Raw genomic sequence first — 15,563 nt, 5'->3', positions numbered from 1 at the left:
TGTTGTTGTTGTTGAGACAGAGTCTCACCCTGTTTCCCAGGCTGGAGTGCAGTGGCGCGATCTCAGTTCACTGCAACCTCTGCCTCCTGGGTTCAAGCGATTCTCCTGCCTCAGCCTCCCCTGTAGCTGGGACTACAGGCGCCTGCTACTACGGCCAGCTAATTGATTAAGCATAATTCTTAAGAGCCCTAGGATTTTCAAAATGGGAAATGAGCAATGACTTCAACTTGCTCACTGGTTGTATTAGCCCTTACCAAGAGTCAGCCTATTCTTTGAAGCCAGGGACTGACTTCTCCTCTCCAGCTACCAAAGTCCTAGATGGCACTTTCTTCCAATATAAGGTTGTTTAGTCTACACTGAAAATGTGTTGTTTAATGTGGTCACCTTCACCAATGATCTTAACTAGCTCTTCCAGATAACTTGCTACAGCTTCTCCATTAGGACTTGCTACTTCATGTCAAACTTTTATGTTATGAAGATAGGCTTCTTTCCTTAAACCTCATGAACCAACCTCTGCTAACTTCTAACTCTTCTTCTGAAGCTTCGTTACCTCTCTCGGCCTTCATGGAATTGAAGAGAGTTAAGGTCTTAGTCTGAATTAGGCTTTTGGCTTAAGGGAATCTTGTGGCTGGTTTGATCTTCTATCCATACCACTCAAACTTGCTATCAGCAACAAAGCTATTTAACTTTCTTTCTTCCCTTTTTTTTTTTCTTGAGACGGAGTCTTGCTCTGTATCCCAGGCTGGAGTGCAGTGGCGTGATCTCAGCTCACCGCAACCTCCACCTCCCAGGTTCAAGCAATTCTCCTGCCTCAGCCTCCTGAGTAGCTGGGATTACAGGCGCCCATCACCACACCCAGCTAATTTTTGTATTTTCAGTAGAGACAGAATTTCACCATGTTGGCCACGCTGGTCTTGAACTCCTGACCTCGTGATCCGCCCGCCTCAGCCTCCCAAAGTGCTGGGATTACAGGCATGAGTCACCACGCCCGGCAGCTGTTTCTCTTTCTTATCATTCCCATGTTTACTGGAGTAGCACTTTTACTTCCTTTAAGAGTGTTTCCTTTGCATGCACAATTTGGCTACCTACTTGGCAAAAGAAGCCTTTGGCTTACCTCAGCTTTTGACATGCCTTCCTCATTAAGTTTAATTATTTCTCACTTCTGATTTAAAGTGAAAGACATGTGACTCTTCCTTTCACTTAGAAGCCATTGTAGGATTATTAACCAGCCTAATTTCAATATTGTGGTATCTCAGGGAGTAGGGAGGCCCAAGGAGAAGGAGAGAGATGGGGTAACAGCCAGTTGGTGGAGTAGTCGGAACATACACACAACAATTATTACGTTTACTGCTTTATATGGGAATGGTTCCTGGCATCCCAAAACAACTATGATAATAACATTTTAAAGATCACTGATCACAGATCACCATAATAGATGTAATAATAATGAAAAAGTTTGAAACACTGTGAGAATTACCAAAATGTAATACAGACATATGAAGTGAGCATATGCTTATTTGGAAAAATGGTGCCAACAGACTTGCTCAACTCAGGGTTCCCACAAACCTGCATTTATTTAAAAAAAAAAAAAAAAAAAAAAAAAGCAGTATGTGCAAAGTACAATAAAATGAAGTATGCCTGTAAATGCTATGTAAATAATTGTTACACTGTATTGTTTTCAAATTTCTATTATTTTTACTGTTTATCGTTTTTTAAAAAAGATATTTTCAATCCATAGTTGGTTGAATCTGCAGGTGCAGAAGCTGTGAATATGGAGGACAAACTGCATACCATTGTAAATGGGTGTTTGGTCACAACAGTCAGAAGCTACAACGAAGGTATGAACTACAGATGAGAATAATTTAAAAGACATTCTGGGATAAAACAGACAATAACCGAATGGATGCAGATGCTGGAGAGAAGGACACTTCCTTCGCTGGTCCTGAACTAATCCTAGCAAACTGAAGTGACTTCATAAATCCTTTATCTCTTCCACTGGAATAATCACATGACATTATTATTATATCACTTTGTCAATTTTAATTTTTTTAAAGTCCAAACAGAAGAGGAAGATACTTTATCAATTTTAGAGTAATGTATTATCGTGTCCACTTCTGCTATTAAATCATAAACTCTTCCATGATAGAAACTTGGTATTAATTTCTGCATACCTCACTGTTCAATGCATATAGTAGGCACTCAATGTTTAATTGTTGCATAAATGTACAATAAATGAACCTACATTTTGCTTTTTCTTCTCCTGAACCAAAGCTACATAGCGCAATGCAATCTTGGTCAGAGTTGTGGCAAGGGATGCAGCAACAAAGAAATCTCCATCCAGAAGGAATCCTCTCAAGGGAGGTCTGCAAAGCAATCAAGGAAAATCAAACCCACCAACTTGTTAAGCAGCATGCAGCTTTTGCATAAATGATTGATATAGGCCTATTAAACACTCTTACTACCATCCTTCAGTGATAAGAATACCTCAGTTAACTAACACCTTAGCTCCCAGAAGAAAGAAGGAAAAAGAAAAGTAATACATGACTTTAAAACATAACTTTGGCCAGGTGCAGTGGCTCACGCCGGTAATCCTGGCACTTTGGGAGGCCAAGACAGGCGGACTACCTGAGGTCAGGAGTTCGAGGACAGCCTGGCCAACATGGTGAAACCCCCGTCTCTACTAAAAATACAAAAATTAGCTGGGCATGGTGGCACACATCTGTAATCCCAGCTACTCAGGAGACTGAGGCAACAGAATTGCTTGAGCCCAGGAGACAGATTGCAGTGAGCCATGATTGTGCCACTGCACTCCAGCCTGGCCGTCAGAGCAAGACTCTGTCTCAAAAAAAAAAAATTTATCTTCAAATGACACAAAAGCCAACAGAATATGGAAAGATAAAATATTTAATTAAGGGCATATGTAATTGCAGCTAATGAAGTACATTCAAATTCCAGCTTACCTATTTATCTACTAGTTAAGTCTCAAATTCCTCTTCCATAAAATGGAGATAATATATTCTATCTCAAAGGCTTATTGTCAAGACTATACTACTTAGCACAATGCCTAGCACTTAGTGGGTATTCAATAAAATTTTAGGCATAGATTTCACCATCTTCACCATTAAAATTTACTTAATAGAAAAATGCACAATTTTATTCCATCATTTAGAAATTGAAAAATCTTCAAAATGTTTTCAGATGCTAATAAACAACAAAACTCAAATATCATCAGTTACCCCCACTTAGCATTTTCTGAGTAAAAATAATTTGAGTTTAAACAGAACAGTTATTTCCATAAAAACACTGGAAGGGACAGAAGATTAAAACCATCAATACAATTTCTAGGGGGATGAACTTAAACGTCTTCCTCTTCTCAAGTACCTTAAATGGCAAATATTTTCATTTTGGTTGCAAAAACAAGGGAAAAGAAATCATTTGACTGTTTTACATACAAAAGTAATAATAAAAATAGTACAGCTGGCAGAGTAATAATGTGTCATACATTACCTGTCTTCCTCTTTCTTGGTGGGTCTAGAACTGCTAAGGGCACTCTGAGTTGCATAGGTACCCATTTCAGTAACCAATTTCTGAACTGGCCCCACAGTTATTTCTTCTTCAGGTTTTAATTCACCAGCTTCTTTCTTTATTTCTGACTCTACAATTGGGATCTAAAAGTCAATTGGAAACATCATTTTAGTAATAGTATCAACAGCAAGCAAAATTATATTTAAATATTTGATTGTTTCTCTAAAAAAGAAATCCCATTACCCTAATGGGATTTTTGGAACTGGGAACTCTGCTTTCAATTTATTTCCTTCCCAGGACAATGTAGTGGGTAGAACAGGGGCTTCAGAGATGGATATTCCAGGGTTTGAATTCTCACTCTGCCACTTACTACTTTGGACCTCAGTTTCTTAATCTGTTAAGTGGAAATCTTAATTCTTTCCACACATTTTACCTAATAGAAAAATGCACTGGACAGTGTCTAACACAAAGTAGATGGTCATTAAGCCTTATTCCTCTTCTTCATTCCTTTTCTTGAAATTTTAACCAAAACAGTACTCATCCTTCTAAAATGAAATAAATCTGACTTATTTGTACATAATAAATTCATCAACTTTTAAATTAACTGAATGGCTATTATGTATTTATTACTCAATACCGGTCCATCATCTAATGTAAGAGCACTAAGAGTATTTAATTATTACCTATTTTAATTTGTTTATTTTATAGGTGAAAAAAAACTGATGTCTAGTTAGGTTGAGGAACTTATATTCAAGGTCCTCCAGCTAACTGTGGACAGAACAATGACTAGAACTAATTGTCAGGTCTCCTGACAATGAGTCCACTGCTCTTTCTATTCTACCATAAGGTTGTTAGGATGAAGAATACTGTCAGTTTTAGTACATAAATATTCTAAAATCAGACTTACTTACTCTAAGGCATTGTTCCTTCAAAATACAGGCTAAAGCAGAATTTTACAAGCTGCTGCTTCTGAATTTTTTTTTTTTTTAATAAACAGAATATTTTGTTCAAACAAAATCTAACCTAGAGTGTAAATAATGTAAGTAAAAACACAAAAGCAAATCACTACAAAAAAGTCAGATTTTCCTAAAGGAAAAACTACCATATAAAGTAGCATTTACTAAAGTAAAACATACCTCTCCAAGGGACCTGCGGATCTCAGTCATCACACTCTGAATGTCTTCCTTGGTACTACAGTATTCTCCCAGGATCCATAATGCTCCTCGGTAAATCCTAGGGCAATACAAGATCTGAAACGTGAACTTGGCAGACAAATCTTGAAGCAGAGATCTTTCTTTGTTAATTTAAGCACAAATAAAAACAAGGGCCAGGCACAGCGGCTCATGCCTGTAATCCCAGCACATTGGGAGGCCAAGGCCAGCAGATCACTTGAGCCCAGGGGCTCGAGACCAGCCTGGGCAACATGGTGAAATCCCATCTCTACTAAAAATACAAAAATCAGCCGGGCATGGTGGTGCACATCTGTAATCTCAGCTACTGAGGAAACTGAAGCATAAGAGCTACTTGAGACCGGGCACAGTGGCTACTGTAATCCCAGCACTTTGGAAGGCTGAGGTAGGTGGATCACCTGAGGTCAGGAGTTCAAGTCCAGCCTGACAAACATGGTGAAACCTCATCTCTACTGATAATACAAGAAAATACAAAAAAAAAAAAATTAGCTGGATGCGGTGGCAGGTGCCTGCAGTCCAGCTACTTGGGAGACTAAGGCTGGAGAATCGCTTGAACATGAGAGGCAGAAGTTGCAGTGAGCTGAGATTGCACCACTGCACTCTAGGCTGTGCGACAGAGCAAGACTCCCTCTCAAAAAAAAAAAAAAAAAAAAAGAGCTGCCTGAATCCAGGAGGCGGAGGTTGCAATGAGCTGAGATCGTGCCACTGCACTCTAGCCTGGGTGACAGAGCAAGTTTCTGTCTCAATAACGAAAAAACAAAAAACAAAAACCAACAAGATTCTGCAGTTCTAAAGTATTTTAGATAAACATTTCAGAAAGAATCTAGGTTTCAGTTCTCTCCAGAAATCACAAAGATTAAAAGTAAAATAACTGTTCTTATTAATTATTAGGAACATTCTAAAACTGGTAAAACTAGCAGTAAAAATAAAATACCAAAATGTTTCACAGAAAAGTGTCCATTTAGGACACAGTGAAGGTAAATTTGGCTTTATCACTTACTATTATAAGAAATGTATTATTTTATGGCCAGGCATGGTGGCTCACACCTGTAATCCCAACATCTGTGGAGGATGAGGTAGGAGGATTGCTTGAGTCCAGGAGTTCAAGACCAGCCTGGGCAACAGAGCAAGGCCCTCATCTCTCTTTAAAAAAAAAAAAAAGAATAAAATAAAATAAAAAAAGAAAACCAGGAATGTATTGTTTTAATGTACAAAGTAATTCACTTTTTATTTTCAGTCACTGAAAAGAGAGGCAAGGTGTTGAACTAAACAATGGAAACAAAAGAAGTACAAGGGATCAGTAAAAAAAAAATAGTAAAGAAAGCAACCATTCATTCATTCATTTAGATTAAAAAAATAAATAGAGACAAAGTCTCACCATGTTGCCCAGGCTGGTCTCCAACTCCTGACATCCAGCAATCCTCCCACCTTGGCCTCCCAAAGTGCTGGGAATATAGGTGTGAGCCACCATACCCAGCCAACAATTCTTTAGTTTACAATGTTAAACTGAATAAAGTCCTTAGTCATCTTTCCCCTAAGATTTTAATTAAATTTATTCAGAAAAAATTAATTATAGAAACCAAAGCTCTAAGAGATTATGGCTGTTAAAAACAAATCCTTAGTGTTATAGCTCTTTTAAAATTTGTTTAGCAGGCTTTCCAGTTTTTGCTGGAAAGCCCTCCCACAAAAGAAAAAAAAGCAAATCCTTAATATGATTTTTTTTTTCACAAAAGAAGTAAATCCTGTTCTGTTCACTTCCATAAATATTAATATATTTTCATATCATAAAAACAATTTTGTACTTGTCCCTTCCTTCCTATCTTAGACATACTTCAAGTCTGTTATAGACTATCTATCAAATGCTTTAAATGAAGCAAAAGTTAGATGCAACAGTCCTTTCTCATTAGCAAAGGCTCTCTGAAGGAAAAGACAGATTTAGGTTGCATTTTCAATCTTTCTCTTCATTAAATGTGAAAGGAAGATACAAATAATAGTAATAGCCAAAAAGTGATGACATTTAGAAATATGCTCTTTAGTTACTTTAAGATTCAAAATGTTTTAGAGAAAATCAGAATAGAGACACTGAACTAAATCACTCCTAAAAAAAATTATTTTTGGCCATATATTGTGGATTAACTGAGAGTAGAGGAAGCATGATGCTTGTTGTTACACTTGTCTTATTTCAGCTTGATTGTCCTCTGCATTCTATTTTCTATCAACCGACCCTTTAAAGATAAAAACCGATACAATGCTTACTTGACCTCACATTTAAATGTATTTTAAACATACTTGACAGATTTAATAGCATGAAAGACTTCAAGCATCTTCTCAACAATAAGCATTCTCAGGTTATCAAAGCGCTGAATGGCTTCACGAACAAACTCCAAGACATCAGCAGCTGCTGCTTCATTATTGTCACTGAGAAATTCCATTAACTAAAAGAAAAAAAAAAAAAAGGGAAAATAGAGCTAGCAATTTTCCAAAAGAAAATTATCTAGGACAATAAATAAATCAATAAATTTATAAAGAATGTAATCTTTTTGTTGTTTTCTAAGAGACAGGGTCTTGCTCTGCTGCCCGGGCTAGAGTATAGTGGCACAATCATAGCTCACTGCAGCCTTGAACCCCTGGGCTCAAGTGATCCTCCAGCAACCTCAGCCTCCCCAGGAGCTAGCACTTCAGGCATGACACTATGCCTAGCTAATATTAATATTTTTGTAGAGACAGGGTCTGCCTATATTGCATCGGCTGGTCTCGAACTCCTGGCCTCAAGTAATCCTCTTGCCTAGCGCTCCCAAAGTGCTCGAATTATAGATATGAACCGCCAAGCCTGACCCTTGTAATTCTTAATAATTTTCAAATACACAACAAAATGTAAATTGAGAGACAAGTGCTATTACGTAAAGAAAGTCACAATGGCTTTTCTGTTTTATGATAAAAGATAAGCCAGAGATCCAAAACTCAAAATAAATGAATTTGATCCTCCTAAATTGTAACTAAAAGTAAAATCATTTTAGAAAGAACTCAAGAGCTCAGAGGCAAAAATCAAATTATAATAACATATCTCACTTATCTGATAGTGACAGCAAAATATTCTAGGTATGTTAATTTTTCCTATAACTGATTCCTTTAAGAGCTAAAGCTATTTAATATAAGTACCTATTTGCCTTACTGAATAATACATATACACAGCATAATTTTACTTTAGGTAACTATATCATCAATTAAAATAATAAGCAAAGCTATTTTTTTGGTCACTGTTTTTGTTTTTTAGATGAATATGTAAGTGAAAGAAGTCACAGTCCTCACCCTTCTGAGCTTAAAGGTAGAGGTAGACATAAAGATCACTTCTCACCATGAGATTTAATGGTCCCAGGCAGTTGAGATTTCTGGAGTTTGACTGTCAAATAACTAGCTTTTTAAAAAAAATCTATTAGAGAATTTCAAAATTAAAGTGATCAGAATTACATACCACAGGAATAACATTTGCAGCCATATCTGGAAATCGGACAGAACAGGAATGCAACGTTCGCACTAGGAGTTGTCTGTATTTGTCAGTATCTTCATGCTCAGACACATTATTAGTTTTTATCACTTCCTTCTTCAGGACAATAACCAGCTATAGAACGAAGTAAAAATAAGTGAGAGTTATATCACATTTGGGCCTGATAGCTACAAAGTGCTGTCAGAGTTTTGTTTTACCTCTTCAACATTCCTAGAAGAGACAAGATCCAGTGCTAACTGCAGAGTTTTCTTTCGTACTTCTAAGTCTGGTGTGCTCAATACTCTTAGGATATCCATAACCAGATCCTAAAAAAGAAGAAAAAATCAGGAATTAACACCAATCTTTCTGGTCACAAGAAAAGTATATTTACTACAGAATGGTGGGGTTTATCTATCATCACGTTAATTCTTTAATCAATAACAAAACCACTAGTGGTGGAAGAACTAGATATTTTGGGTCTCCTGATACACTGCAATATGAAATAATAGCACATGACACATTCAAACTGACAATGTTTACTTCGACTCTGTCAAGTTAAAGCTCAAGCTCCAACTTACAGTTTATAGAAAGTAACAGAAGTCAAAAGAACAAGCTAAACATAAGAAAGTAGCCATACACATCGAGAAAGAGGGGCATTTTATAGTATTACTGGTCTGGTCTCTTCAACAAATCAGTGTCATTAAAAAAAAGATACTGTCCAAAATTAAGAGACTGAAAGGGCATAACCACCAGATATGATGCATGGTTACAAAATAGGCAAACTAAACAAAAAGGGCTTTTGGGACAACTAGGAAAATCTACATATAGACTTGGTATTTGATAACATTAATAAATTATTAACAATTTTGTTAAGTGTGATAATATTATTTGACTCCATAGGAAAATGTAACATTTAAAAGATGCATACTTAAAAACAATTCGAAACTGATAAAAAAGTTCTAAGAGTGAACTCCTGTATATCCTTCACCTACATTCACCAGTTAATATCTTCCCACATTTGCTTTTTTTTTTTTTTTTTGAGATGGAGTTTCGCTCTGTCGCCCAGGCTGGAGTGCAGTGGCAAGATCTTGGCTCACTGCAACCGCTGCCTCCTGGGTTCAAGCAATTCTCCTGTCTCAGCCTCCCGAGTAGCTGGGACTACAGTAGCACGCTACCACACCCGGCTAATTTTTGTATTTTTTAATGGATACAGGGTTTCACCATATTGGTCAGGGTGATCTCGAACTCCTGACCTCAGGAGATCCACCCACCTCAGCCTCCCAAAGTGTTGCGATTATAGGCATGAGCCGCTGCACCCGGCCCACATTTGCTCTTTACTGCTAATCATTTTAGTGTATCTCTTTCAAGGGTAAGGATAATTTCTTATATAACCACATTATAATTACCAGAGAATTTAACATTGATCAATACTATTAACTAATATACACACCATATTCATATTTCTCAATCTGTCCCAATAATGTCCTTCATAGAAATTTGTTGTTGCTGTTGTTCTGATCCAAGATCAGATTGCATTTACCTGTCATGGGGTTTTATTTTTATAACCATTATTATTCTCATGGATTAAACAAATATGGTGATAATTTTCTAGAATCAGATCAACTTTTGTTCTCAATCAATTGGTATAATAATTTTCCATGAAATGTAAATTACATTCAAATTAAAATGAGTATGTCACTCTCCCTAAGAATAGTCAATACAGTACAAACCAAAAAGATAAAAAAGATAATATCGATTTATTTTAGAAAAAAAAATTTTTTTTTGAGACAGAGTCTCACTCTGTTGCCCAGGCTAGAGTGCAGTGGTGCGATCTCAGCTCACTGCAACCTCTGCCTCCTGGGTTCAAGTGATTCTCCTGCCCTCAGCCTCCCAAGTAGTTGGGATTACAGATGCACCTTACCACGCCCAGCTAATTTTTGTATTTTTAGTACAGACTGGGTTTTACCACGTTGGCCAGGCTGGTCTCAAACTCCTGACCTCAGATGATCTGCCCATCTCTGCCTCCCAAAGTGCTGGGATTACAGGCATGAGCCACCACACCCAGCCATTTTAGAAATTTTTTTTTATGGTAAAGATAATACCCCAAAAGTCTATGATGACTCCATAATTAACACTTTAGCTGATCAAAATATAAACCGCTCAGTTTTCAAGCATTTAGGTTAACCAAGATGGGCAAAGCTTGAGAATGACCTAAATTTGAAAAATATTTCATTTAGGATCTCTCTCTTTCAGATAACACTTACCTGTAATACTCGTTCATGAGCAGGATGCTCTTTTAATTCTATCAAGCGATCCAAAACTATGAGTTTTACATTGTTGTCGCTCTCCTTAATAATTAAATCAATGTAACACTGAGCAGCGGCCTATATAAAAAAAGAAATATTTTAAGAACTTATTCATCTATCATAAACATAAAATCTGAAAATAAGCATGCGCGTGCATGTGCACGCGCGCACACCCACACACACACACACACTCCCATGAAGGCACAATACACTCATTAATTAATCCCTGTACTAGAGTTTATACATTATACATTTTGTTCTGAGGAATGGGTTCCTCTAGTCCCTTGTTATTTTTCAAACTTACAGAAGATTACAGGCATTACAAATTAAAAGGATGAAAAAAAGCTGCTACAGGTAGAAATACTTACTAACAGCCAAAAATTAAGGATTGAAACTAAGGAACAAGCCAGAAAAAAGCAGGAAAAAAATCCCAAGAAGTACATCTATTAAGCATATTTCAGTTTAGAGGCAAAGTCTAACTCATCTGCATTGCAGTACAGAAACAACAAGAATATAAGGATCACCCAGAGTTGTTAAAATATTTTAGTATTTATAATAATTATTAAGACAAAAAATGTGTAAAGTATTTTAGAATGATAGAATAAAATATCCATACTGATATAAAGAAAGAAGGAAGGAAAACAAGGGAGGGAGGGAAGAGAAAGAACAGCCCTTCCCTGCACAAGAATTTCATTAATAAATATTGAATGAGAGAAACAGAAAACCACCATTAGAATACCATAGCAATAATTGTTGTAAGAAAATCCACTGACGGATGCTGAAATAAGTAGGTATGAATTTGAGGAACAACAGTATATATTTGCATAGTTTCAAAGTATCTCCCCCCTACAACATTTACTGATTATACCAGAAGAAATCATAAAACTGGAAGATCTGGCAGACAGCACCTTCACTGATCAAGGTTAACATCATCAGTAATAAGACATATAGAAATCATGTACTCCTTGGTAAGATACACTGAGAAGGACACATCACTTCTGTGGTATTCTTTCCAAAAATGTACAACCTCAATCTGAGAAAACAGACAAACCCAAGTTGAGGGATATTTTACAAACAAACCAGCCAGTCTTCTTCAAATGCATCAAGGTCATGAAAAATAATAAATGACTGAGAACTAGCACAGACTGGAGGAAACTATGATATGACCACTAAATGCAATATGAGATCCTAGATTAGATCCTGAACAAAAAACGGACATCAGTGGAAAAACTGATGAAATATAAATAAAGCCTGTAGTTTGGTTAATAATATTGTTCTAATGTTAATTTTGTAGTTTTGACAATTATACAATGATTATAGAAGATGTGAACATATGAGAAAGGCTGGGTGAAGAATATATAAGAACTATGTCCCGGTCAGGTGTGGTGACTCACGCTTATAATCCCAGCACTTTGGGAGGTCGAGGTGGGTGGATCACAAGGTCAGGAGATCAAGACCATTCTGGCCAACATGGTGAAACCCCGTCTCTACTGAAAATACAAAAATTAGCTGGGTGTGGTGGCGTGTGCCTGTAGTCCCAGCTACTCAGGACGCTGAGGCAGGAGAACCACTTGAACCTGGGAGGCGGAGGTTGCAGTGAGCCAAGATCATGCCCCTACACTCCAGCCTGAGCAGCAGAGTGAGACTCCATCTCAAACACAAACAAACAAAAAACCAAAAAAAAAAAGGACTTTGTACTATGTTTGCAATTTTTCTGTAAGTTTAAAATTATTTCAAAATAAAAAATAAAAAAAAATTTCAAGTTTTGGAGGGTAAAGCAGTAAATTCTCTAATTTAAACAATTTGGCTTTTAGAACAGCTCATTCTCTGAATAGATTAGGGGTTGCTGATATAGTCTTGATAGAATAAATTAGAGAAAGGGAGAAAGATCATACTCTATTATTGAAAACACTCACTAAAACTTAAAATCTACATGTAACATTTTTCTTTTAATTTTTATTTTCTTAGAGACAGGGTCTCACTCTTTCACCTAGGCTGGAGTAATCACAGCTCACTGCAGTCTTGAACTCCTGGGCTCAAGCTATCCTCATGCCTCAGTCTTCAGAATAGCTGGGACTATAAGCACACACCGCCAGGCCCAGCTAATTCATGTTATTTTTTGTCTTGCTCTGTTGCCTAGGCTAGAGTACAGTGGCACCACCATAGCTCACTGCAACCTCGAACTCCTGGCCTCCAACAATCATCCCACCTTGGCCTCCCAAAGTACTGAGTCTCCAGGCATGCACCACCACACCTAGCACCAGCTAATTAAAAAAAAAAAAGTTCTGTACAGATAGGGTCTCTCTCTGTTGCCCAGGCTGGTCTCAAACTCCCGGTTTTAAGCAATCCTCCCAGCTTGGCCTCCCAAAGTGCTGGGATTTTAGGTGTTAGCCTCTGTGCCCAGCCACACACATAACTTTTGACTCCCCAAAAACTTAACTACTAATAACCTACCGTTGGCCAGAAGCCTTACCAATAACACAGTTGATTAAAACATGTTTTGTGGTCAGGCGTGGTGGCTCACGCCTATAATCCCAGCATTGTGGTAGGCTGAGGTGGGCGGATCACTTGAGGTCTAGAGTTCGAGATCAGCCTGGCCAACATGGTGAAACTCCATCTCTACTAAAAATACAAAAAATAAGATGGGCCATAGTGGTGGGCACCTGTAATCCCAGCTACTCGGGAAGCTGAGGAAGGGGAATTGCTTGAACCCGGGAGGTGGAGGTTGCAGTGAGCCAAGATTGCCCCACTCCAGCCTGGGTGACAAAGCAATACCTTGTCTCATACAAAACAAAACAAAAACTCGTATTTCATATGTTAAATGTATTATATATTCTTATAATCAAGTAAGCTAGAAAAAAGAAAATGTTAAGAAAAGCGTATGGAAAATATTTACTACTCATTAAGAGGAAGTAGATCATCATAAAGGTCTTCATTCCCAACCTCTTTACACTGAGTAGGCTAAGGAGGAGGAGGAAGAGGAAGAGGGATTGGTCTTGCTGTCTCAGGAGTAGCAGAAGTGGAAAAAAAGTCCATGTATAAGTGGACTTGTGCAGTTTGAACCTGTGTTGTCAGAGGTTAATTGTACTGTCATTCTCTGTCTGTATCTATATACATGTGTATGAAAGCAGGAAGGAAGAAAAGAAGGAAGGATGAACAATGTAAAGCATCAAATAGTTTCATAAAATTTGTAGTTGTTCTCTCTGTGCCATGTAACCACATAGTGAATTGCAATGTCACTAAATCAAGAGTGCTAAGACAGAAAATCAATCACCTAATCTGGCCTCAAAAGAAATACACAGTACCTTGATTGCAGTTGGTGCACTAGAGAGTGTCACTAATGTCCCAGCAGCTTCATATTTTACAGCAGGGCTGGATGACTGTAGTAAGTTATAGATGCAGCGAATAAAACGAGCTCTTTCTGATGGATTAGCATGACAGACCTGGAGAAGAAAACATTAAGACTTCAACTGATTTCAGGAACGCTTGTTTTCAAATGGAGTTTTTTCATGAACATCAGCTTATGGTATGCTAGTTTTCTCAATATGAAAGCTAAGAACAGTCTTATGAGGACACATGAAAATGTCAGCCAAAATGGGATAAGACACTATGACACAACACTGGTAATTTCAGAAAGAAGAGGCCAACAAAAACATAGATAAGAAATGGCTTTACTAGATAGGATGGTGTGAACGAAGTAATTTTTATAGCTATGCATTCATTTATTCATCCCATCATAATTTATATTTTTACTGTTTCATAAAAGGTTTTCTGATGGCTTAAAACATGTGTATGTTATACACAAGTGAAAGAGAAAAAGAAAATGTAAAGTAACAAAAGTAAGGACACATTAACCCAGTACACTAATATGGGTACTGTCACAGGATATTAAATTTGGTCCTACATTTTTATTCTGGATGCCAAAGAGAAACATGACGGATGATATAAATCTCAATAGCTAATAAAAGGAAAATACCAGTTTTTCAAACAAGAAAGATAACACATTTTTCCCAAGTACTACTACTTATTATTTGAGACTGTATTCAACTTTGGAGAGAAAACTAAAAATTTCTATCCCATCTAAACGCATCCTGATACCTTTACTTGCATAGCAAATATCCCTTATTTTTTCTCTTTTGAAGTCAGTATTCATATTAGATTTTCCTAAAATATATATAGTCAAATCTCTATTACAGGGACATGACTTAAAAGCTATTCCCTTTTACTAAAACATGGACCCTACTAAACAAGTCATTAGATAGCAGAGAACTGCTAATTTTGAGAACCTCAGCGGCATCCTAATACACATGAATTAAAAAGAACTATAGGCGGCCGGGCGCGGTGGCTCACGCCTGTAATCCCAGCACTTTGGGAGGCCGAGGCGGGCGGATCACGAGGTCAGGAGATCGAGACCATCCTGGCTAACACGGTGAAACCCCGTCTCTACTAAAAATGCAAAAAATTAGCCGGGCGAGGCGGCGGGCGCCTGTAGTCCCAGCTACTCGGGAGGCTGAGGCAGGAGAATGGCGTGAACCTGGGAGGCGGAGCTTGCAGTGAGCCGAGATCGCGCCATTGCACTCCAGCCTGGGCGACTAAGCGAGACTCTGTCTCAAAAAAAAAAAAAAAAAAAAAGAACTATAGGCTGGGCATGGTGGCTCACGCCTGTAATCCCAGCACTTTGGGAGGCTGAAGTGGGCAGATCACGAAGTCAGGAGTTTGGGACCAGCCTGGCCAACATGGTGAAACCCCATCTCTATTAAAAATACAAAAATCAGCTCGGCACGGTGACATGCACCTGTAATTCCAGCTACTTAGGAGGCTGAGGCAGGAGAATCGCTTGAGCCCAGGAGGTAGAGGCAACAGAGAGCCACGATTGTGCCACTGCACTCCAGGCTGTGCAACAGAGCGAGACTCCACCAAAAAACACAAAAAACGAAAACAAAAACTGTATATTTACCAGTCTTCGTTTCATTTTAAACTTCCATTCCAAACTACTGGTACCTTATGTTAAGAGGAGCCCCTTCTTACAGAAGCAAAGACAGCTATAATCAGTTAGTA

At 37.8% G+C, this 15,563-nt stretch overlaps 1 protein-coding gene, 1 long non-coding RNA gene and 1 other non-coding gene across 7 annotated transcripts in view; 2 read left to right on the top strand and 1 right to left on the bottom strand.

The window, feature by feature from the left end:
* LOC112427588 (uncharacterized) overlaps nt 1-2,048 on the top strand; it is a 125,627-nt gene extending 123,579 nt beyond the window's left edge. For all 4 annotated transcript variants that reach the window (XR_011610801.1, XR_011610803.1, XR_011610800.1 and 1 more), the window contains one exon: nt 1,755-2,048. This is a non-coding gene — a long non-coding RNA (uncharacterized lncRNA). The remainder of the gene's footprint in view (nt 1-1,754) is intronic.
* Nucleotides 1-15,563, bottom strand: part of LOC105486921 (COPI coat complex subunit beta 1) — a 48,049-nt gene that overhangs the window by 20,720 nt on the left and 11,766 nt on the right. For both annotated transcript variants that reach the window (XM_011750059.3, XM_011750060.3), the window contains exons 7-14: nt 13,811-13,948; nt 10,464-10,583; nt 8,418-8,525; nt 8,188-8,334; nt 7,005-7,150; nt 4,662-4,758; nt 3,508-3,668; nt 2,243-2,363 (exon numbers count right to left, since the gene is read on the bottom strand). In XM_011750059.3, the coding sequence (XP_011748361.2) occupies nt 2,243-2,363; nt 3,508-3,668; nt 4,662-4,758; nt 7,005-7,150; nt 8,188-8,334; nt 8,418-8,525; nt 10,464-10,583; nt 13,811-13,948 (1,038 nt within the window). The remainder of the gene's footprint in view (nt 1-2,242; nt 2,364-3,507; nt 3,669-4,661; nt 4,759-7,004; nt 7,151-8,187; nt 8,335-8,417; nt 8,526-10,463; nt 10,584-13,810; nt 13,949-15,563) is intronic.
* LOC112427599 (U7 small nuclear RNA) lies at nt 6,335-6,396 on the top strand. Its single transcript, XR_003019283.1, has one exon. It is a non-coding gene; the product is annotated as a U7 small nuclear RNA (small nuclear RNA).

This window comes from Macaca nemestrina, chromosome 12, assembly GCF_043159975.1.
Source record: "Macaca nemestrina isolate mMacNem1 chromosome 12, mMacNem.hap1, whole genome shotgun sequence".
NCBI classification, from domain to species: Eukaryota; Metazoa; Chordata; class Mammalia; order Primates; family Cercopithecidae; genus Macaca; species Macaca nemestrina.
This window is presented reverse-complemented; position numbering and strand designations above follow the sequence as displayed.